The 25,128-nt window shown below is 47.8% G+C and overlaps 1 protein-coding gene across 1 annotated transcript in view; it reads left to right on the plus strand.

Moving 5' to 3' along the window:
• Nucleotides 1-25,128, plus strand: part of INO80 (INO80 complex ATPase subunit) — a 197,428-nt gene that overhangs the window by 65,893 nt on the left and 106,407 nt on the right. The window contains exons 9-11 of the mRNA XM_063947351.1: nucleotides 4,832-5,035; nucleotides 5,434-5,620; nucleotides 20,935-21,002. Coding sequence (XP_063803421.1) covers nucleotides 4,832-5,035; nucleotides 5,434-5,620; nucleotides 20,935-21,002 — 459 coding nt within the window. The remainder of the gene's footprint in view (nucleotides 1-4,831; nucleotides 5,036-5,433; nucleotides 5,621-20,934; nucleotides 21,003-25,128) is intronic.

Raw genomic sequence — 25,128 nt, forward strand, 5'->3', positions numbered from 1 at the left:
TGAGGTCCAGACGTTTTTGAAAGGTGTTCTGCACATCCAACCTCCCTTTGCAACCTCACACGGCACCATGGGATCTCAATTTGGTGCTGCAGTTCCTCCAGTCGATCTGGTTTGAACCATTACAGGAGGTGGACGTAAAATATCTTGCGTGGAAGACCGTCACACTGTTGGCCTTGGCTTCAGCAAGACGTGTGTCGGAGCTGTGGGCTTTGTCTCACAAGAGCCCCTATTTAATTTTCCATGAGGACAGAGCTGAACTCAGAATTCGTCAGCAATTTCTTCCGAACGTGGTGTCAGCGTTTCACATCAACCAACCTATTGTGGTTCCGGTTATCGCCGACACTTCCGCTACTTCAAATTCTTTGAATGTTGTGAGGGCTTTGAAAGTATACGTAAAAAGGACAGCTCGTCACAGGAAATCCGACTCGCTGTTCGTTCTATATAATCCCAATAAAATTGGGTGTCCTTCTTCAAAGCAGTCTATTACTCGCTGGATCAGGCTTACTATCCAGTATGCTTATTCTACGGCAGGATTGCCGGTTCCTAAAGTACAGGCCCACTCTACTAGGTCGGGGAGTTCTTCCTGGGCGGCTGCCCGAGGTGTCTCGGCTTTACAGCTCTGCTGAGCAGCTACTTGGTTGGGTTCAAACACGTTTGCTAAGTTCCACAAGTTCGATACTTTGGCCTGAGGACCTTCAGTTGAGTCAATCAGTTCTGCAGGAACCTCAGCACTCTCCCACCCGGTTTGGGAGCTTTGGTACATCCCCATGGTACTAAATGGAACCCCGGTATCCTCTAGGACGTAAGAGAAAATAGGATTTTAATTACCTACTGGTAAATTCTTTTCTCATTTTCCGTAGAGGATGCTGGGCGCCCGCCCAGCGCTACGTTTCCTGCATTGGTTTTATAGTTCAGTACTGCCTGGTTCCTAGGTAATTTCTGCGTTGTTTACTGTTTCAGTACTGTTTCAGCTGTTTTCTGGCATGTTAACCGGATTTGCCTGTTGTGTGAGCTGGTATGAATCTCGCCACTATCTGTGTATTTCCTTCTCTCGAAGTATGTCGTCTCCTCGGGCACAGTTTCTAGACTGAGTCTGGTAGGATGGGCATAGAGGGGAGGAGCCAGCACACACTATTAGTTTCTTAAAGTGCCAGGCTCCAGTGGACCCGATCTATACCCCATGGTAATCTAGTATTCCCCAATATCCACTACGGACTACGAGAAAAGTAATTACCGGTAGGTATTAAATTCCTGTTTTCTGCTGCAGCACCCAAAGATAGAATTAATTCTGCCCTGTGTACATTGTTCAGGCTGCTTTTGCTGGTGGTCTAATGGTGGGGGAATGATTGTTTGGACCAGTAGGCTACTTAATACCAACAAAACATTGCTTAAATACCACAGCCTCTCTCTAAGTATTGTTGCTGTCCGTTATTACTAGCATGGTGTAATGGTTACCGCTTCACAGCACTAAGGCTGTCTGCTCTATTCTAAGCACGGCCCTCAGCATGTTGAGTCCAAAAATTTACTGGTAGGTTAATTGGCTCCCAAAAAAACAAATAAAAATTAACCTCAGTGTGTACGTGGTAGGGAAGATAGAGTGTAAGCTCCACTGGGGCAGGGACTGATGTGCATGGACAAATATTCTCTGTAAAGCGCTGCAGAATATGTGTGCGCTATATAAATAACTGGTAATGAATAAGATGCCTCATCACCGTACCGTACCATGGGGTAATTCCAAGTTGATCGCAGCAGGAAATGTTTTAGCAGTTGGGCAAAACCATGTGCACTGCAGGGGAGGCAGATATAACATGTGCAGAGAGAGTTAGATTTGGGTGGGTTATTTTGTTTCTGTGCAGGGTAAATACTGGCTGCTTTATTTTACACTGCAAATTAGATTGCAGATTGCACTCACCAGACCCAAATCTATCTATCTCTGCACATGTTACATCTGCCTCCCCTGCAGTGCACATGGTTTTGCCCAACTGCTAAAAAATTTCCTGCTGCGATCAACTTGGAATTACCCCCATAGGGGGTAATTCAGAGTTGATCGCAGCAGCAAATTTGTTAGCAGTTGGGCCAAACCATGTGCACTGTATGTTGGGCAGATATAATATGTGCAGAGAGAGTTAGATTTGGGTGGGTTATTTTGTTTCTGTGCAGGTTAAATACTGTCTGCTTTATTTTTACACTGCAATTTAGATTTCAGTTTGAAAACACCCCACCCAAATCTAAGTGTCTCTGCACATGTTATATCTGTCCCCCCCCCCCCTGCAATGCACATGGTTTTGCCCAACTGCTAAAAAATTTCCTGCTGCGATCAACTTGGAATTACCCCCAATATCCGCAGCACCATACATATCAAAGATGTAGAGGAGAATAAACACAGTAAGGGAATAACGTAAGTACAAGTATAGGTGTAGTTGTAGCGTATACCTATTAGCTGAGTTAGTGAGCCTAAGGGGAGGGAACTTACAATCTAAGGGGTATATTCAATTAGTGTCAGATCTATTCCGACATGCATTTGTCGGAGTGGATCGGACAACCCCTATTCAATCTCATCTCAATTCGACTTTTTGAAGTCGAAGTGAAATGAGGGACCCAGATTAGGAGAGTGGGGGGGAAGAGCCGCGGGGAGACCAGCGGGGGACAGGCGCCGGCAGACGGAGGAGATCAGCGCTACAATAGCGCTGCAGGATAATGTCACATAGTCGCCCGACCTCACGGCAGTGTCCACCCGGCTCCAGCAAGCGTGACCTCACTTGCTGGAGCCGGGTGGAAGCTGCCGTGAGCGGCGCGGCTGTGTGACATCCTGCTGCAGTGCTGTGCTGTAGCGCTGATCTCCCCTGTATGCCCGCGGCTGTCCCCCGTTTCCCTGCGGCTCTCCCCCGTCTCCCTGTGGCTCTCCCCCCTCTCCTCCTCTGGGTCTCACATCTCAGTCCGACATTTTTTTATGTCAGACTGAGATGGTCGAAAAGGGGGCCAAAACCGACAGACACAAGCTGCCGACCCACGTGCTTTTCGACAAGTCGAATTCATCGACCTGTCGAAAAATTTTGGGTTATATTGAATAGGTCGAATCACGATTCGACCTTAAAAAGTCGAAAACTGCCCTCTTTTTCGAGAGACGGCAGCTTTCAACTGTAATTGAATATACCCCTAAATGGGAAAGGTTGGGAGGGTATTTGGGAGGTACACTGGTTTATGCATGGAGGAGAGAATTCCACATCAGGCAGGTTTCCAGCAGGCTAGTGTAAAGTGAGTTTTGATGGTTCATTTAAAACATTGGCTATTGAGGGAGAGTTTGATAGAACGAGGGAAAGAGTTCCATAGTCGCAGCTTTTAAGAAAAACTGGAGGTGGGAGAGGGAGGTGGTAATCAGTGGAAGGAGGCTGCGGTCACTTGTCGACCGGAGAAGGTGTGTGGGGGAAAGCGAGCTTGCAGATGTAGGATGGAGAGGAGAGTGACACAGCTTTGTAGGTTAGGGAGAGTAGTTTATATTGGATCCTTAGAGCACTGGGAGGCAGTGACGGGACTGACAGAGAGGCGATGCAGAGATAGAGAAACAGCAGTATGAGAGAAAGGTCACTCTAGAGGAGAGTTGAAGGAAAGACCAGAGAGGAGAAGTTTGTGATGAGTGGATGTTTTAGTAGTGTCGGGTGAGAGGAAGGAGTGAATTCTGACAATGTTCTGGAGATGGAACCATCAGGACTGGGTAAGTGACTGATTGTGGGGAATGAATGAGAGAACAGAATCAATGGTGACATCCAGGCAGCAGATTTGATGCACTAAGGAGATGTGTTGTTGACAGTGTGAAGAGCTGGGGAGGGGTGGAGACACACATGGAAAATAATGAGCTCAGTCTCAGACAAAAAAAAAAACTTGAGAAAATGTTGAGACATCCAGGAGGAGATAACAAATAGACTGTTTCAAATGCTTGAGAGGAGGCAAGGGAGCGTAAAGACCATATGCTCACCCCCTTTTTGCCCATAGTCCACCCATCTTGTAATAGCTACTTCCAGCAGGATAACTCTTCATGTGGGTCATTCCGAGTTGATCACTCGCTGCCGATTTTCGCAGCGCAGCGATCAGGTGAAAAAACGGCATTTATGCGCATGCGTATGGCCCGCAATGTGCACGCGCGACGTACGGGTACGAAGCTCTTTGTGGTTGTGCTCAGGTTCTAGCAAAGTTTTCCTTTGCGCTGACGGCCGCAAGAAGTTTGACAGGAAGGGGGCGATTCTGGTTGTCGACTGACCGTTTTCAGGGAGTGTTTGCAAAAACGCAGGCATATCTGAAAAAACGCAGGCGTGGCTGGGCGGGTGTATGATGTCAAATCCGGACACGAATAGGCTGAAGTGATCGCAAGCGCTGAGTAGGTTCAGAGCTACTCTGAAACTGCACAAACTGTTTTTGCAAAGCTCGGCTGCACAAGCAATCGCACTTCTGCTAAGCTAAAATACACTCCCCAGAGGGAGGCGGCATAGCGTTTGCACAGCTGCTAAAAACTGCTAGCGAGCGATCAACTCGGAATGACCCCCCATGTCGGTTCCATGCATTTGACAAATGAGATCAGTTTACTCCAGTAGCTTCCACTGCCACCTGATCTCAGTCCAGTAGTGCACCTATGTGATCTGGTGGATTGGGAGATTTGCAGCATGACTGTGCAGCTGACACATCTGCAGCAACTGTTCAGCGAGTTCAGCTGCTCTGGGGGAAACAGGGGACCTTACCCATTACTGGAAAGTGGCCGCCGACCGTGTTAGATTAGGACTGTGTTGTGTTACGCAGTATGTTTTATTCCTTTTTTAATTGCTTATACCCATTTATTTAGCTGGCTCATCAGTGCATGCGGGAGGTGCGCAGAGCCGCTATACAAGCACAGAAGAATTGCAAGGAAACTCTTCCACGAGCACGCAGGCTGACCAAGGAAATGTCGCTGTACTGGAAGAAGTACGACAAAGTGGAGAAAGAGCACCGTAAGCGGGCAGAGAAAGAGGCCTTAGAGCAGCGCAAGCTGGATGAGGAAATGAGAGAGGTAAGAAGGAGCAGTACTATGATGCATGGGTCACAGAGTACACATAAACACTGCTACCAGCATTTCCAGTGTTGTAAAGACATTTTACAGTCAGATGAGTCTCACATGAGTCTGTTATTTCCTGTTGACATTGTCTGGATAACTTGCCCATTTCATGCCAGCACAACATGCTGACACATCACATAACCATCCAGAAACGAATTGTGCTGTCCGATCCTTTGTGAAATTTGTATAAAGGAAAATTGAATGATGAAATCTCGTTATTTGTGCAATCCCAGACTAGTTATTAGTCAGTATCTCCAGATACACACTGCTCCAATGTAATCATTTGTTTTGCTCAGAGACTGCACTCAGTAGTTTTACACTAACAACCTTCCCTATGTTTGGTTTGAATCCAGGCTAAGAGGCAACAGAGAAAGCTAAATTTCTTGATAACGCAAACAGAGCTGTATGCGCACTTTGTCAGCCGCAAGCGGGAATCTGGACCAGACGAAATACAGGAAGAGATTTTGCGCAAACTCGAAGACAGTTCCTTCCCTCGGCAAATCGGCGGTGTCTCCATAAACATTGGGCAAGAAGATTACGGTACAAAATGGCAACGTGACATATTAAGCTACAGGTTGAGTCTCCCTTATCCAAAATGCTTGGGACCAGAGGTATTTTGGATATGGGATTTTTCCGTATTTTGGAATAATTGCATACCATAGTGAGATATCATGGTGATGGGACCTAAATCTAAGCACAGAATGCATTTATGATACATATACACCTTATACACACTGCCTGAAGGCCATTTTAGACAATATTTTTTATTACTTTGTGCATTAAACAAAGTGTGTCTACATTCACACAATTCATTTATGTTTCATATACACCTTATGCACACAGCCTGAAGGTCATTTAATACAATATTTTTAATAACTTTGTGTATTAAACAAAGTTTGTGTACATTGAGACATCAAAAAACAAAGGTTTCACTATCTCACTCTCACTCAAAAAAGTCCGTATTTCGGAATATTCCGTATTTCGGAATATATGGATATGGGATACTCAACCTGTATAACAATCCAATGCCTTCTAGAATTAAACCATGTTGATAAGAGCCTCTCCTTTACATATATCAAATAAGGGATCCGTGTAGTCCTCTTATCATTACTGTGTCGGTTCCTACACTTATAAGTGCTGCCTTCCTTCAGTGGTGTCAAGGGATCTGGTACAGAAAGTGAAAAAGGTCAAATTACTAAAATATGCATTTGTGGAACAAAACTAATATAGAAGGTACTTTGTCATATGTTGTTAGATAAGACATGGCCAATATTGAAGGGGTTAATAAATAGTCCTTTAAAATCTGCTTAAATGCAGACCCAACTAGTTTTCTCTAACGTCCTAAGTGGATGCTGGGACTCCGTAAGGACCATGGGGAATAGCAGCTCCGCAGGAGACTGGGCACAAAAGTAAAAGCTTGAACTAGCTGGTGTGCACTGGCTCCTCCCCCTATGACCCTCCTCCAAGCCTCAGTTAGATTTTTGTGCCCGAACGAGAAGGGTGCATGCTAGGTGGCTCTCCTGAGCTGCTTAGAGTAAAAGTTTATTTTAGGTTTTTTATTTTCAGTGAGTCCTGCTGGCAACAGGCTCACTGCATCGTGGGACTAAGGGGAGAAGAAACGAACTCACCTGCGTGCAGAGTGGATTGGGTTTCTTAGGCTACTGGACATTAGCTCCAGAGGGACGATCACAGGTTCAGCCTGGATGGGTCCCGGAGCAGCGCCGCCGGCCCCCTTACAGAGCCAGAAGAACGAAGAGGTCCGGTGAAATCGGCGGCAGAAGACGTTCCTGTCTTCAACTAAGGTAGCGCACAGCACTGCAGTTGTGCGCCATTGCTCTCAGCACACTTCACACTCCGGTCACTGAGGGTGCAGGGCGCTGGGGGGGAGCGCCCTGAGACGCAATAAAAACAGAAATACCTTAGGATGGCAAAAGAAATACATCACATATAGCTCCTGGGCTATATGGATGTATTTAACCCCTGCCAGTTTTCCAGAAAAAAGCGGGAGATAAGGCCGTCGTGAAGGGGCGGAGCCTATCTCCTCAGCACACAAGCGCCATTTTCCCTCACAGTTCCGCTGGAAGGACGGCTCCCTGACTCTCCCCTGCAGTCCCTACAGAATCAGGGTAAAAACGAGAGAGGGGGGGCACTATTGGCAGCTAAATTATAAACAGCAGCTATAAAAGGGAGTAACACTTATATAAGGTTATCCCTATATATATATATAGCGCTCTGGTGTGTGCTGGCAAACTCTCCCTCTGTCTCCCCAAAGGGCTAGTGGGGTCCTGTCCTCTATCAGAGCATTCCCTGTGTGTGTGCTGGGTGTCGGTACGATTGTGTCGACATGTATGAGGAGGAAAATGATGTGGAAGCAGAGCAATTGCCTGTATTAGTGATGTCACCCCCTAGGGAGTCGACACCTGACTGGATGGTTGTATTTAAAGAACTACGTGACAATGTCAGCACTTTACAAAAAACTGTTGACGACATGAGACAGCCGACAAATCAATTAGTGCCTGTCCAGGCGTCTCAGACACCGTCAGGGGCGATAAAACGCCCGTTACCTCAGTGGGTCGACACAGACCCAGACACGGATACTGAGTCCAGTGTCGACGGTGAGGAGACAAACGTAATGTCCAGTAGGGCCACACGTTACATGATCACGGCAATGAAGGAGGCATTGAACATTTCTGACACTACAAGTACCACAAAGAAGGGTATTATGTGGGGAGTGAAAAAACTACCAGTAGCTTTTCCTGAGTCAGATGAATTAAATGAGGTGTGTGATAAAGCGTGGGTTTCCCCCGATAAAAAAGTGCTAATTTCTAATAAATTATTGGCACTATACCCTTTCCCGCCAGAGGTTAGGGCGCGTTGGGAAACACCCCCTAGAGTAGATAAAGCGCTCACACGTTTATCTAAACAAGTAGCGTTACCGTCTCCTGATACGGCCGCCCTCAAAGAACCAGCGGATAGAAGGCTGGAAAATATCCTGAAGGGTATATACACACATACTGGTGTTATACTGCGACCAGCAATCGCATCAGCCTGGATGTGCAGTGCTGGAGTGGCGTGGTCGGATTCCCTGACTGAAAATATTGATACCCTGGATAGGGACAGTATATTACTAACTATAGAGCATTTGAAGGATGCATTACTATATATGCGTGATGCACAGAGGGATATTTGCACCCTGGCATCAAGAGTGAGTGCTATGTCCATTTCTGCCAGAAGAGCGTTATGGACGCGACAGTGGTCAGGGGATGCGGATTCCAAACGACATATGGAAGTATTGCCGTTTAAAGGGGAGGAGTTATTTGGGGCCGGTATATCGGACCTGGTGGCCACGGCAACGGCCGGAAAGTCCACCTTTTTACCCCAGGTCACCTCTCAGCAGAAAAAGACACCGTCTTTTCAAACTCAGTCCTTTCGTTCCCATAAGTACAGGCGGGCAAAAGGCCACTCATTTCTGCCCCGGGGCAGAGGAAGAGGAAAAAGACTGCACCAGGCAGCCTCTTCCCAGGAGCAGAAGCCCTCCTCTGCTTCTGCCAAGTCTTCAGCATGACGCTGGGGCTTTACAAGCGGACTCGGACACGGTGGGGGCCCGTCTCAAAAATTTCAACGCGCAGTGGGCTCACTCGCAAGTGGACCCCTGGATTCTGCAGGTAGTATCACAGGGGTACAAACTGGAATTCGAGACGTCTCCCCCTCGCCGGTTCCTGAAGTCTGCTCTACCAAAGTCTCCCTCCGACAGGGAGGCAGTTTTGGAAGCCATTCACAAGCTGTATTCCCAGCAGGTGATAATCAAGGTACCTCTCCTACAACAGGGAAAGGGGTATTATTCCACGCTGTTTGTGGTACCGAAGCCGGACGGCTCGGTGAGACCAATTTTAAATCTAAAATCCTTGAACACTTACATAAAGAGTTTCAAATTCAAGATGGAGTCACTCAGAGCAGTGATAGCAAACCTGGAAGAAGGGGACTATATGGTGTCTCTGGACATCAAAGATGCTTATCCCCACGTCCCAATCTACCCTTCTCACCAAGGGTACCTCAGGTTTGTAGTACAAAACTGTCATTATCAGTTTCAGACGCTGCCGTTTGGATTGTCCACGGCACCTCGGGTCTTTACCAAGGTAATGGCCGAAATGATGATTCTTCTTCGAAGAAAAGGCGTTTTAATTATCCCTTACTTGGACGATCTCCTGATAAGGGCAAGGTCCAGGGAACAGTTAGAAGTCGGAGTAGCACTATCTCAGTTAGTGTTACGTCAGCACGGGTGGATTCTAAATATTCCAAAATCGCAGCTGATTCCAACGACACGTCTCCTGTTCCTAGGAATGATTCTGGACACAGTCCAGAAAAAGGTGTTTCTCCCAGAGGAGAAGGCCAGGGAGTTATCCGAGCTAGTCAGGAATCTCCTAAAACCAGGCCAGGTGTCAGTGCATCAGTGCACGAGGGTCCTGGGAAAAATGGTGGCTTCTTACGAAGCGATTCCATTCGGAAGATTCCATGCAAGAACGTTTCAGTGGGATCTTCTGGACAAATGGTCCGGATCGCATCTTCAGATGCATCAGCGGATAACCCTGTCGCCAAGGACAAGGGTGTCTCTTCTGTGGTGGCTGCAGAGTGCTCATCTACTAGAGGGCCGCAGATTCGGCATTCAGGATTGGATCCTGGTGACCACAGATGCCAGCCTGAGAGGCTGGGGAGCAGTCACACAGGGACAAAATTTCCAGGGCTTGTGGTCAAGCATGGAAACATCTCTTCATATAAACATTCTGGAACTAAGGGCCATTTACAATGCCCTAAGTCAAGCAAAACCCCTGCTTCAGGGTCAGGCGGTATTGATCCAATCGGACAACATCACGTCAGTCGCCCACGTAAACAGACAGGGCGGCACGAGAAGCAGGAGGGCGATGGCAGAAGCTGCAAGGATTCTTCGCTGGGCGGAGAATCATGTGATAGCACTGTCAGCAGTGTTCATTCCGGGAGTGGACAACTGGGAAACGGACTTCCTCAGCAGACACGACCTTCACCCGGGGGAGTGGGGACTTCATCCAGAAGTCTTCCAAGAGATGGTAAACCGTTGGGAAAAACCAAAGGTGGACATGATGGCGTCCCGTCTCAACAAAAAACTAGACAGATATTGCGCCAGGTCAAGGGACCCTCAGGCAATAGCGGTGGACGCTCTGGTAACACCATGGGTGTACCAGTCAGTGTATGTGTTCCCTCCTCTGCCTCTCATACTAAAAGTACTGAGAATCATAAAAAGGAGAGGAGTAAGAACTATACTCGTGGTTCCGGATTGGCCAAGAAGGACTTGGTACCCGGAACTTCAAGAGATGCTCACGGAGGACCCGTGGCCTCTACCTCTAAGAAAGGACCTGCTCCAGCAGGGACCTTGTCTGTTCCAAGACTTACCGCGGCTGCGTTTGACGGCATGGCGGTTGAACGCCGGATCCTGAAGGAAAAAGGCATTCCAGAAGAAGTCATCCCTACCCTGATAAAGGCCAGGAAGGATGTAACCGCAAAACATTATCACCGCATTTGGCAAAAATATGTTGCGTGGTGTGAGGCCAAAGAGGCCCCTACAGAGGAATTTCAACTGGGTCGCTTCCTACATTTCCTGCAAACAGGACTGTCTATGGGCCTAAAATTAGGGTCCATTAAGGTTCAAATTTCGGCCCTGTCGATTTTCTTCCAAAAAGAACTGGCTTCAGTGCCTGAAGTCCAGACGTTTGTCAAAGGGGTACTGCATATACAGCCTCCTTTTGTGCCCCCGGTGGCACCTTGGGATCTCAATGTGGTTTTGGGGTTCCTAAAATCACATTGGTTTGAACCACTCACCACTGTGGAATTAAAATATCTCACATGGAAGGTGGTAATGCTGTTAGCCCTGGCTTCAGCCAGGCGTGTCTCAGAATTGGCGGCTTTATCTTATAAAAGCCCTTACCTGATTTTTCACACGGATAGGGCAGAATTGAGGACTCGTCCTCAATTTCTCCCAAAGGTGGTTTCAGCGTTTCACGTGAACCAGCCTATTGTGGTGCCTGCGGCTACTAGGGACTTGGAGGACTCCAAGTTACTGGACGTAGTCAGGGCCCTGAAAATATATATTTCCAGGACGGCTGGAGTCAGGAAATCTGACTCGCTGTTTATCCTGTATGCACCCAACAAGCTGGGTGCTCCTGCTTCTAAGCAGACGATTGCTCGTTGGATTTGTAGTACAATTCAGCTTGCACATTCTGTGGCAGGCCTGCCACAGCCAAAATCTGTAAAAGCCCATTCCACAAGGAAGGTGGGCTCATCTTGGGCGGCTGCCCGAGGGGTCTCGGCTTTACAACTTTGCCGAGCAGCTACTTGGTCAGGGGCAAACACGTTTGCTAAATTCTACAAATTTGATACCCTGGCTGAGGAGGACCTGGAGTTCTCTCATTCGGTGCTGCAGAGTCATCCGCACTCTCCCGCCCGTTTGGGAGCTTTGGTATAATCCCCATGGTCCTTACGGAGTCCCAGCATCCACTTAGGACGTTAGAGAAAATAAGAATTTACTTACCGATAATTCTATTTCTCATAGTCCGTAGTGGATGCTGGGCGCCCATCCCAAGTGCGGATTGTCTGCAATACTTGTATATAGTTATTGTTACAAAATTCGGGTTATTATTGTTGTGAGCCATCTTTTCAGAGGCTCCTTCGTTTATCATACTGTTAACTGGGTTCAGATCACAGGTTGTACGGTGTGATTGGTGTGGCTGGTATGAGTCTTACCCGGGATTCAATATCCTTCCTTATTATGTACGCTCGTCCGGGCACAGTATCCTAACTGAGGCTTGGAGGAGGGTCATAGGGGGAGGAGCCAGTGCACACCAGCTAGTTCAAGCTTTTACTTTTGTGCCCAGTCTCCTGCGGAGCCGCTATTCCCCATGGTCCTTACGGAGTCCCAGCATCCACTACGGACTATGAGAAATAGAATTATCGGTAAGTAAATTTTTATTTTTTTTACATTTGTAGTTCAAAGATGGATTATGAAGCAAATGCCAACTTTTTCTGTCTATCTAGGTGGACACTGGGACGGTGGGGTATGGTGTAGGAGCACTGCGGGCACCAAGGAGTTAAAACTTCTGCAGAGTGCATCAGAGGCTCCTCCTCCTCCCCTATACCCCGCCTGCCCATGGGAAGCCATTTTTTTTTCTTGGTGCCTAAAGCACAGGGACGTTATCTAGGAGTGGGCTGTTTACACATCATCTTCTTTTGCTAAAATATTTTTGACATTTGTATCGGTCAGAAGAGCACTTGTTGTATTTCTTTTTTCTTTTGTCTAAAGAGGTTTGATCATATTGATTTATATTTACCCCTGTGTACAAATGTAACCTTTTAGATGTCTGTAGTTTATAGAGGGATTGTTTGTGAATTGTTACAACAAATCTATTCTCATTATTTTGGGTGTGGATCATCAAATCGACAGTATCTAGGTCGACCACTATATGTCGACAGGGTTGGAAGGTCGACAGGGTTTCTAGGTCAAAAGGTCGACATGAGGTATTGGGGTTTTTTTTGTGTCGATTTCTTCGTGAAGTGACCGGGAACCCCAATTAGTGCACCGTGTCCCCTCGCATGGCTCACTTCGCTCGGCACAGATTACCGTTCCAATCGTAGTCCGCGTGGATCGTTAAGTATGAAAAAGTTCAAAAAAAGAAAAAAAAATGTGAAAAACTCATGTCGACCTTTTGACCTGTTGACCTAGCACATGCCGACCTAGAAACCCTGTCGACATATAGTGGTCGACCTAAACATTGTCGACCTTCAGAATGGATTCCCATTATTTTATGGTATTGCTGCTACAGTTGTTGCTTCTCTCACTCAGACTCAAGAACCTGTCCTTACTCACTAGGTCCCAGAGAGGGGATCCGGTCTCTAGGTCGACAATGTCTAGGTCGACCACTACTGGTCAACAGTAAGTAGGTCGACCACTACTGGTCAACAGTAAGTAGGTCGTCATGGTTTCTAGGTCAACATGGACTCTATGTCGACATGTACTAGGTCAACATGACAAAAGGTCGACATTAGTTTTTCAAATTTTTTTCCCTTCATTTTTTGAACTTTTTCACTACTTTACGATCCACGTGGACTACAATTGGGAACGGTGACCTGTGCTGAGCGCAGCGGCAGCGGAGCGAGGCACCTCGAGCCATGCGAGGGAACACGGTGCACTAATTGGGGTTCCCAGCCACTCTACGAAGAAAACGACACCCAAAAACTTGGGTCGACCTTTTTTCATGTCGACCTAGTACATGTTGACTTAGAGTCCCTGTCGACCTAGAAACCATGTCGACCAATAGTGGTCGACCTAAACACTGTCGACCTAAGTCTATTCTATCTAACATACCACCCCCCCCCCCCAGAGAGATACTCTAGAGGTGACTTTGGTCTGGTAACATGAGCTAAACTGAAGGTGAGAATGGCGGAAGAGATGATCATAATATGAGATCTAGCTGCTGTAGAAGTGACGGGTAGAAACACAGTGGTTCAAAAGTAATAATAAAAATTACCATGGGATATAGAGCGCGGTGACAGGAGTCTGGGCACTCTAACTTTACAGGCAATTAATCCGTTGAACTTCACAGAGAACTACAGCAGTTAAGTGCCCGCTGGACCTGGCCTATTTTATTCTATTTTTGGATTCTGCCTATTTTGGCCATTGAGCCAGTGCCAGCACCACACCACTCACCAGATGGAGGCGGTAAGGCAAAGGGTGCCGGGTGGTGATCAACTGGGATGCCAGAGCCAGTGGCAGCCAAATCTGTGGCCCAGGCTACTGCAGACATTACACAGCTCACTGCACTGTATGATTGCTGCTACCTCTTCTAGAGTACGGAGGTGTCAGCTTCCGAAGATTCCCCTCACTCAGAAGGAGTCAGACTCTGAGGAAGGCAAAGCAACTGTAGACTCTGACCCTGAGGTTTTTTTTCGTGTCTTGATGAGGATTAGGCTGGGTACGCTATACAACGTATTGACCAATATATATCATTCCAACGTGGATTGTAACGATATATCGGCCTCATCGCATAGTGTGTATTTGTGATTGCTTGTTCCTGGTTGTCATCAGTGGGGTCGTGCCATCTGATGTACTGCACCTCATGTGGGCTGTCCTGGCAGACGACTGCATGCAGACAAATTTGGGGTGTTCCAATATATTGCACTGGTATGCGGTTAGCATACTGCTCGTCGGGATCCCAGCTGTCACAATACGGACGCCGGGAACCAGACGGGGGCACCATACCGCCACCGGTATACCAGCAAGGTAGGTGATTCCCCCTTTATGGGTGTCCATGTTACCCATAGAGGGAGAATAGAACCTGTCTCGCCACCAAGTCCGCAGCACGGCGAGTGCAGCAAGCACGCAGGAGGCTTAGTTGTGCTTGCCCCCCTTCCGGCATTCTATCGCTGAGGATGCAGATGTCTGTATAGTGATATTCGGCATCCCGTGAGGCGGTATATCATACCGAACCCATCGCGCTGATGTACAATTTATGGTGCAGTGTGTACAGCCGGGTTGGTGTATCGGAACATTGGTTGTGTGTCCCTGGGTACACTCATCCTAACACCAGGAATATGGGAGTGTAGGGGGAGATTCCAGGCACTTCCCTGCTTATATGGGAAAAGAAACAGATGGTTTCTATATCTTCCACTCATTTGGAGGACGTACTAGGTCTGATTTCCACCATTCTGCAGATTCCAGTATCCTCCAGCAAGATTATGGTGAAATGGTAATATCCGCCTAAGGTGAATGCTTCCATAGCTCTCTATCACTGTTCTACTACCTCATGGTATAGCATGTAAAGGAACATAGCAATGCTGAAGTTTTTTTGCCAGTAGATGCCAAAGCTCCTGTCACTGCCCTTTATACCCTATTGTAAAGCAATATCCACCAATTGACTAAGATTTAATAGAAGTTAAAATCACATTTTTTTTTATTGTTATTATTTCTCTAGCATCCATAAGGGATATTGGGGAATCTAGTACCATGGGGTATAGATGGGGTCCATAGGAGCCGGTGCACTTTAAATGCCTTCACTGGGTGTGCTGGCTCCTCCCCTCTATGCCCCCTCCCACAGGCAGTTTCGAAAAAAGTGCCCTCAGGAGAGGATGCACATCTCTGAGCACCAGAGGGTTTTCTTCAATTTCTTTTTAATGTTTGTTATTTTCGGTATGCTGTTTGGGCAGCAGCATACCTGCAACGTGGGAGTTGGGGGGGTGGTGGTTACCGGCCTTGCGAGGTGCAAGGCCGCTTCCCTGCCGAAGGACCATCGTCCTGAGGTGTTGTTTGTTCAGCGGGGCACTGCGCCTTGGCTGTCACAATCGCACGCTGCACACCCCTAACATTGCCTGTAGGTGACGTCTGTGGTGAGTACAAAACGGGGGCCCTGCTAGGGGGGTCCCCAGGTTCAAAGTGCGGCTGAACGTGGGCGGGACATTCGGGACCCTCCTGGGGGGGTCCCGCTAGGTTCCCCCGTGTAGACTGGCTGATAATCGCTTGAACTAGCACTTGTGTGATGTTTTTAAGCAAACAGGAGATATTGCCAGTATAAACAATCACTGTAACTCCGGCGCCATTGGAGGGGGCGGAGCTACCTCAGAACAGGACCAGAGGCACTTTGGCGCCTTCCTCTGCTTAATGCAACCACAGACAACGCACACACAGCGCTTCCTGCCTCACAAGACACGCTGGATATCTGGTATAGGGTGTAGCGAAGGGGGTGAGCCGCTATTGTGCACTATCTGGGTCCTCTACAGGACAGACATTATTAAAGTTTACTGTGATATAGTTAGCTGTCAGCCTCACTGGGGCTGTGCAGCTACTGGTGTCCTTCTCTCGGTGTCTCCTCTCGCATACAGTAAGGGCAGGCTTGAGATATATTACTGTCTGTGTGTATGTGTATATTATTGTGCTTACTGTGAAACATGGGTAAACACAAGCTGTGGAGTGTATTTCACACTAGATTCTCTCCAGTATCATCTGATTCTGTTTCTTGTGAACAATGCAGCCAATCTTCACAAATCTGTGAAGGGGCTGGAGGAGAGGGTCCAGAGCCCGCATGACTAGGGTCTCTGAAAAATATGATGTCTGATATGTCATCCCAGCTCACTGCTAATGTTCAGAAAACTCAGCTACTACAACAAGCTGTTGCAGATTTAGCTGCTAGGGCAGATGTTACACAGCCCCCTCCTCTCATGCAGGACCACAAAAGCGTGGTTTGCCTGCTCTACTATCTGACACAGATGAGGATACACAGGATGATGGGGAGGACTTTGACCCCCGTTAGTGGGGATACCGATGCTGCTCAGGGTATTGAAACCCTAATTCTGGATATATCGGACGTGTTAACGCTCCCTCTAGAGGACGCTGCCTCACAGCAGTCGTTTTTCTTTACACAAAACAAGCCTAATGTCACTTTTCCTGATTCTGCAGAGTTAGATGACCTATTCAAGTTGGCCTGGAAAAATCCAGACAAAAAATTCCAAGTGTCAAAAACGTTTTTGCGCACTTTCCCATTTGCTCCTGAAGGTAGGAAATTTTGGGAGGAACCCCCTGGGGTTGATGTATAAGTCTCTCCACAGTCCAAAAAGGCGGTGCTGCCTGCCCCGGGCTCCTTTACCATAAAGGATCCTGGGGATAGGAAAATAGAAGCTACACTCAAATCTATTTACATGGCAGCAGGTATATCGCAAAGGCCGGTCATTGTGGGTTGCTGGATGACCCATGCCATTCCTTCATGGGCCACTGAAATTCAGGAGGGCCTCTCCGGGGCTATGCCCCTGGTCACTATGGTGACCCTCCTAAAGCACATTCAGGACACTACACGCGTCCTCTGGGATTCCCTCAAGGAGGTGGGGAACATTAATGCTAGGACCTCTGCCATGGCAGTGTAGGCAGTGGATAGCAGACGTGGAATCCAAACACAGTGTGGAATCCCTCCCCTTTTCAGGGGAATGGCTCTTTGGGGTTGAATTGGATACATGGATTTCCAAAGTTACGTCTTGGAAATCCCCATTTCTCCCCTCTGGGGCCCCGCCAGCGAGACGCTCCTCCCCAACAATTTTTCAAATCAAGCGTACCAGCTTTGGAGGATATGCAGGTTACGTTGCAACAGGCCATCCTAAAGTTGGTCCAGTCCCACGTCATTGTTCCAGTAGCAATACCACAACAAGGCAAGGGGTATTACTCCAACCTGTTTGTGGTACCAAAACCGGACGGTTCGGTAAGGCCCATTTTCAATCTAAAGTCCTTGAATCCTTACCTGAAAGTGTTCAATTTCAAAATGGAATCCTTGCGAGCAGTGATTGCGGTCCTGGAAGAACAGGAATTCATGGTTTCCTTGGATATCAAGGACGCCTACCTCTATATTCTGATTTGGTCACATTATCAGGTGTACCTGAAGTTTGCCCTGCTGGACAATCACTACCAATTCCAGACACTGCCCTTTGACCTGTCCACAGCTTCGAGGGTGTTCACAAAGGTGATGGCGGAGATGATGTTCCAGCTCCGGGTCCAGGGAGTCAATATTGTCCCTTACCTGGACGATCTTCTGATCAAAGCAAGATCCAGGGAGCTTTTGTTGCTCCATATCGACCGCACTATCCAATTTCTGTCACACCATGGGTGGATCCTCAACTTACAGAAGTCCCACCTGGAGCCAACTCAGCGGCTCCTGTTCCTGGGGATGTTGCTGGATACTGTGGCCCAGACGGTGTTCCTACCAGAGGACAAGGTGAGAACACTTCAGGAGATGGTCCGCATGGTGCTCCAACCTACTCGAGTGTCCATCCATCTTTGCATAAGATTGTTGGGAAAGATGGTCGCCTCATACGAGGCGATCCAATATGGGATGTTCCATGCCAGGACTTTTCAGCTGGATCGCCTGAGCAAATGGTCCGGATCACATCTTCAGATGCACCGGATACAGCTTTCGCTTCAGGCCAGGATTTCCCTCCTGTCGTGGCTGCAGTCCTCCAATCTACTGGAGGGCTGGAGTTTCGGATTCAGGAGTGGACCCTCCTCACGACGGATGCGAGTCTAAGGGGATGGGTAGCTGTCACCCAAGGGGCGCAGTTCCAGGGCAGGTGGTCAGCCCACGAAAGCCTCCTTCCGATCAACATTCTGGAACTTCGGGCGATCTACACTGCTCTGCTTCAGGCCTCTCCTCTGCTCAGGGATCACGCGATCCAAGTACAGTCGGACAACGCCACAGCAGTGGCGTATGTCAATCGGTAAGGATGGACAAAAGCAGAGCCTGCATGCGATAGGTGTCAAGGATACTCTTGAGGGCAGAAAGAAATGCAATAGCAATGTCCGATATCTTCATTCCGGGAGTAGACAACTGGGAAGTGGACTTCCTGAGTCATCACGATCTCCACCCGGGGGAGTGGGGTCTCCACCAGCAGGTGTTCCAGCAGATCATCCACCGGTGGGGCTGCCCACAGATAGACATGATGGCTTCTCGTCTCAACAAGAAGCTTCACTGATATTGCTCACGAACCAGGGACCCTCAGGCGAGGGCAGTAGATGCACTGACGTCGCCTATGCCTTACCGGCTGGTCTGCCTGTTTCCTCCAATTCCGTTACTCCCAAGGGTGCTCAAGCGCATCAGAAATCAGGGAGCCCAGGCAATTCTGATTGCCCCGGATTGGCCTCGAAGGGCATGGTATGCAGATCTTCTGGACATGTCCGTCGAAGACTCTTGGCCTCTACCTCTCAGAAGAGATCTTCAACAAGGACCGTTCGTCTACCCGGACTTACGGCGACTTCGTTTGACAGCATGGAGGTTGAGCGGAACATCCTAGCTCACAAGGGCCTTTCCAAAATGTTTTTTGCTACCATGGTTCAGGCCAGGAAATCTGTGACGTCAAAACACTGTCATCATATCTGGAGAAGATATGTCTCTTGGTGCGAGGAACACACGTATCCACCTGCGGAGTTCCACTTGGGACGTTTCTTAAGTTTCCTTAAGGCTGGTGTGGATAAGTGCTTACGTCTGGGATCCATTAAGGTCTAGATTTCAGCTCTCTCCATTTTCTTCCAGAAGAAATTGGCAATGTTGCCAGAAGTTCAGATCTTCTTGCAGGGGTTATTCCACATACAACCTCCTTTTGTGCCACCTACGGCACCCCGGTATTTGAATGTAGTGTTGGAATTTCTACAGTCTTCATGGTTTGAACCTCTGCTGACGGTAGAAGACAAGTACCTCACGTGGAAGACGGTGATGTTACTAACCCTGGCTTCTGCTAGGTGTGTCTCAGAATTGGGGGCCTTATCCTGTAAAAGTCCGTACTTGGTCTTTTACGAGGTCAGAGCGGAGTTCCGGACTAGATAGCAGTTCCTGACGAAGGTTGTCTCCGCATTTCACCTGAATCAGCCTATTGTGGTTCCGTCCAGTTCTGACACTTTTGCTCCTCCGGAGGCATTGGATGCTGTGCGTACCTTGAAAATCTATGTCAAGTGCACAGCTCGTATCAGAAAGACGGATTCCTTGTTCGTGCTCTATGATGCGCAGAAAAAAGTTTGTCCTGCTTCAAAGCAGTCCATTGCTCGTTGGATTAGACTTACTATCCAACAGGCCTATGTGTCGGCAGCCTTACTTGTTGCTAAGTCTCTGAAGGCCCACTCTGCAAGATCAGTGGGATCTTCCTGGGCGGCTGCCTGTGGAGTCTCAGCCTTGCAACTATGCCGAGCTGCTACCTGGTCGGGGAAGAACACCTTTGTGAAGTTCTACAAATTTGACACCCTGGCCAAAGAGGATACCCAGTTTGGCCAGTCGGTGCTGCCGTACGTTCCCACCCATTCTGCAAGCTTTGGGACGTTCCCATCATCCTAGATTCCCCAATATCCCTTATGGATGCTAGAGAAAATAGGACTTTAATTACCCACCGGTAAATACTTTTCTCGTGGTTCATAAGGGATATTGGGCATCCGCCTCAGTGCGTTGACTCTTTTGCAGGTTCTCTTTAATGTGGCTACCTGCTCAGCTGTTGCTGTTGTTTCCAGCCGTTGCTGGTCGTTGTATGTTAGTGGTGTGCTGGTTTATAAATCTCACCACTCTTTGTTGTCATGTTTCCTTCTCTCATATATGTCCATTCTCCTTCGGGCACGTTTTTACCTATAACTGCCTGTAGGAGGGGGCATAAAGGGGAGGAGCCAGCACACCCAGTGAAGAAATGTAAAGTGGCCCCGCTCTTTTGGACCCCGTCTATACCCCATAGTACTAGATTCCCCAATATCCCTTATGGACTACGAGAAAAGGATTTACCGGTAGGTAATTAAAATCCTATTTTTACAGAAGTTAGGTGCCACAAGGTTCATGCAGGAGGTAGACCCAAAATAAAGAATAAATACAATCCAAAATAATGAATAAACTCTGAGAAAGTAGAGGTGACCTTTTAGCACATTAGGCCTAATTCAGAGTTGATCGCAGCAGCAAATTTGTTTGCAGTTGGGCAAAACCATGTGCACTCCAGGGGGGGGGGGGGGGAGGGGGGCAGATATAACATGTGTAGAGAGAGTTAAATTTGGGTGGGGTTTGTTCAAAATTAAATCTAAATTGCAGTGTAAAAATAAAGCAGTCAGTATTTACCCTGCACAGAAACAATATAACCCACCCAAATCTAACTCTCTCTGCACATGTTATATTTGCCTCCTCCCTGCAGTGCACATGGTTTTGCCCAACTGCTAACAAATTTGCTGCTGCGATCAACTCTGAATTACCCCCCATTGTCTTCAACTGTACACGAATTTGCTAATCTTAACATACTCAAATCGTATGATAATAAAGCTGTCCATTCGCCTGTATTTTCAGACAGTGACTATTTCAAGAGTCAGGCCTTGAAGAATGCAGAAGAGGCTTTTAGGATTCACCAGGCACAGGTGAGATTTCCCTAATGGGGGAATTTTTAATTGTCAATCTATCTAGTTGGCCAAAGTTTTTCATTTTATTGATATGTTAATGAAACAAATCGAGATAACCTATTGGTAAGGTGGACAGATATGACGTGGCATATTATAATATTAGACCAGATTTCCACCAACTTTTGGTGAAAAATGACAATTATTTACTGGTCGGGATCCCGGCAGTTGAAATACCGATGCCAGAATCCCGACACTACTCGGAATGCCGACACCGGGATCCCTACATTGATCACTAGCCCGGCGCCAGGATCCCGAGCAAGGATTTGCCGGGAAGGTGGAGACGTAAGCTGACAAGTAAGGGGAGAATTAGGTTTAGACTGAAGGGGGAGGGTTATGGTTAGTATGCGGCGGGGGTAAGGTTAGGGTTAGGCTGTGGGGAAGGGGACTTCGGGTTAGGGTGCGGTTTAGGCTGTGGGAACGGATAGTTAGGGTTAGGCACCGCCGGGAAGGGTTAGGCTGCAGGGGGGAGGCTGAGGGTTAGGGTTATGCTGCAGAAAAGGAGGGTTAGGAGGTTTGAGGATTAGAGATATTATACTCACCTACAGCTGGAGCCTCCCTCATCGTTGCAGTTTCTCCATGTAAACCGGATATTTGTTGCACCTTAGCTATAGCTCAGGTTGCTGAGGTGTTGCACGGTGAGGCTCGTTGAGGTGCGACAACATACACAGCATGCAATACACATCTTCACCACTGGGTGGCTAATGCTCCACTAATCCAGTACTGTAGAGCGAATAGCGGCGGATGGATATACAGTACAGTAATCGCACTGTAATAATGTACTCTTAGCAAGCCCTGGCAGATGGCCAGTGACGACCGTAATGTTATGTACACAGACCAATGGTCAGACAGAGAGAGCCAATCAGGAACTTGAAGGGTATAGCGTACTGTAACTAAAGGTACGCTGTCGAAAATATTCATTCTCTATCGGGACCAACAAAAATAATTCAATAACTCAGTACTGTAAATAAAAATAGTGTATACAGACGCAAACTTACGTGTTAAAGCAATGGTCCATTGCTCAGTCTCCTAAAGATAAGACCCTCATACTTTGAAAAGTCACACTTGTATATTTGTGTGACAGGACTTGTTTTGGCAAAAATAGAAAAAAACTGTGGCTTCTAATCTTTACACAGATATACAATACAAGTGTGTCCTTTGTGGGAATCGAGCCTTAGCTCACCGGCATGGTAACCACTGGTGATACCACTATGCCAAGCTGTGTAGAACTCTGAACGGTGCTTTTCTTTGTGTGCAATGGAGTCGCGGAGCCAATCTACAGATGTATCCTCACACCATTCTGTGGCGGGACTCGGTAGCACTGCTTTTGTTTGCGTTTTTTCCGCGAAAATGCGTCTTAGAGGCAAAGTAATGTAATATGACGCTTCTGCTGATTAAAATGATATGCAGCATGCCTATATTCTGTGTGTGTAACTGTGACTGTATTTTCATACAGAATGCTCTGCTACAGTGCATTTTCAGATGCAGACAGAGCCGCTATTACACACAGAATATAGGCATGCGGCATATCATTTTAATCAGCTGAAGCTGCTTGTGCGTCCTGTTCACACAGCGATGTGTATAAGATGCATTTATGGCAAAAAAGATGCCCAACGTTGGTAGAGCTGACTGGCAACTGACGGCTCACTCACGCCAGGCATCTCTCAATGTCTCTGTGCACACATAGGTGGTCATTCCGAGTTCCGAGTTGATCACAGCCAGCAACATTTTGCTGCTGCTGCGATCAACTAGTCCACGCCTATGGGGGAGTGTATTTTAACTTAGCAGGGCTGCGATCGCTGGTGCAGCCCTGCTAAGCTAAAAAATTTCAAGCAAAAGAAGACTAGGCCTATACTTACTTACCCTGTGCGACGATCCCTGCGGTGCTGGAGACGGCTCTGACGTCAGACATCCGCCCTCCGTTCTGCTGGACACACCTGCGTTTTACTCACCACTCCCCGAAAACGGTCTCCAACGCTCCGGATCCGCCCAGGTACGCCTTCTTCCTGTCAATCTTCTTTGCGTCCGCTCCACGACTGTTTCCTTCTCTAGACACCTGTCGCCGGGCAACGTCGCACATGCACATTCCGCACCCGTTCGCACTGCAGCGATAAACCGCTGCGTGCGAACGGGTCGGAATGACCCCCATAGTGCTAATATGCCTTACAAAGATGTTGTATTTGTCATTTACTAAGCAGTACACACAGTCTGTGAAATCACAAGTCTTACGGGGGTGGGATTGGAGGTGGGGGAGGCTGCCTATTAAAGCAATGGGTAGGCCCAGGAAGAAGTACAGTAAGCTTAGTCTCAGAAAGAGAAGACTCTTGTCATTTGAGAAGTCACACTTGTACTGTATACTTGTATAAGTAGCACCTGCCATTTTTTTCTAATTTTGACTGTATATCTGTGTGCCTGCTTGATACTGTATACAAAGTATGGCAGGACTTGTTTTGGCAAAATTAGAAAAGCTGTAGATGCTAATCTTTACACAGATATACAATACAAGTGTGTCCTTTTGCGGGAATCAAACCGTAGCTCACAGATATGGAAACCATCGGGGATACCGCTATGCCAAGCTGTGTAGAACTCTGAACTGTGCTTTCCTTTGTGTGGATTGGAGATGCTGAGCCAATCTGCAGATGTGTCCTCTTCCATCCTTGCTGCACTCACTGTAAGCAGCGCTTGAAGCCACAACATGCCGCGGCAGGACTCAGTATCACTGATCGTCTGTGTTTGCATTTTTCCCGCAAAAATGCGTCTTAGAAGCAGTGTAATAGGACGCACAAGCAGCTTCTGATGCTTAAAATGATATGCAGCGTCAGCATGCCTATATTCTGTGTGTGACTGTGACTGTATTTGCATACACAATGCTCTGCTACAGTGTATTCCTGGAAAACACTGTAACGTTTAATTTTGGATGCAGGTAGAGCCACTATTAAACACAGAATGGTGAAGTGCACGGTAACCATCGGCGATACCACTAGGCCTACATAGCCACAGATATGTACAGTAAAGTAGTTCTTGCGCTATAGTGTATTTCAGTGGAGACCTCACTCATGCGCCATGGTGATTCTTGCCCTATAGTATTTTATTGGACACCTCACGCATGCGCAATGGTGATTTTCAAAAGCGACATCTGGTGGATGATCGCTGGTATTACACTCACTGGTAACGCCATATGCCACACTAAGCTCTATGGGCCACCCTGCAACAATGCACACTGCGACTCCGTGATCGGGACAAACGCCATAGACTGTATAGATGAGCAAGGCTCCATCTGTACATGACGGGATCCTGTGTGTCCGATGTCGGTATTATGACTGCCGGCATCCCAAGCGCCAGGATCCCGATACCATCCCGTTTGACCCCACACAGTAAGGAGCAGCTCTAACATTGTGGCTCATCCTCACTCTATCTCCGCAGTCTCCGTCAACAAGGAATGATCGTCTAGTCTACTCCCTCCCATGGATGCGAAACTGCTCCTTATAAAATCATTCATGGGCTATGCAAGCGCATGCAGGCAGATACCTAGGCACGTGTGGGCAAATCAGGGCCTTTGCAACATAGATTTTGTGCTGCTCTTCATCCGTTTTGTGCAGTGTCAATGGCTTCAATACACAGAAATTTTCTGCATTTCTGAATTAGGGGGACACTGGATCCATGGGTATAGTGGAGCCGGAGCAGTTTGGGCACCAAACAGTTCTATACACAAATCAGTCTATGCAAATTATGTCTGCTCCAACAGATTACCGTTCTAGCAGCCCGCGCACTTGGGACAGGGTAACTGTCCGGTTCCTGAGCATGCAGCAGAGGCACAATTGCGACCGGTATCAAGGGATCCCTGCACTGTGAATCAAAGCTGCTGTTCACCGCCAGCGGGGAAGCCACTGGTGATGCTGGCAGATAGGTCCAAATTCTCTCCACACCACCACTTAACCACCAGGGACGCTTTTTGTAATAGGGGCGGTATTGACGATGGCAGCAAGTCTCCGGGGTTGGCCGAGGGAGTGAGCGTTTGCCCAATTGACTCCCCCCCCCCCCCCCTTTGGTGCATCTTCTGTCCCAAGCTTCCTGCCAAAGACTCCTT

The sequence above is a fragment of the Pseudophryne corroboree genome, chromosome 12 (assembly GCF_028390025.1).
Source record: "Pseudophryne corroboree isolate aPseCor3 chromosome 12, aPseCor3.hap2, whole genome shotgun sequence".
Taxonomy (NCBI): Eukaryota; Metazoa; Chordata; class Amphibia; order Anura; family Myobatrachidae; genus Pseudophryne; species Pseudophryne corroboree.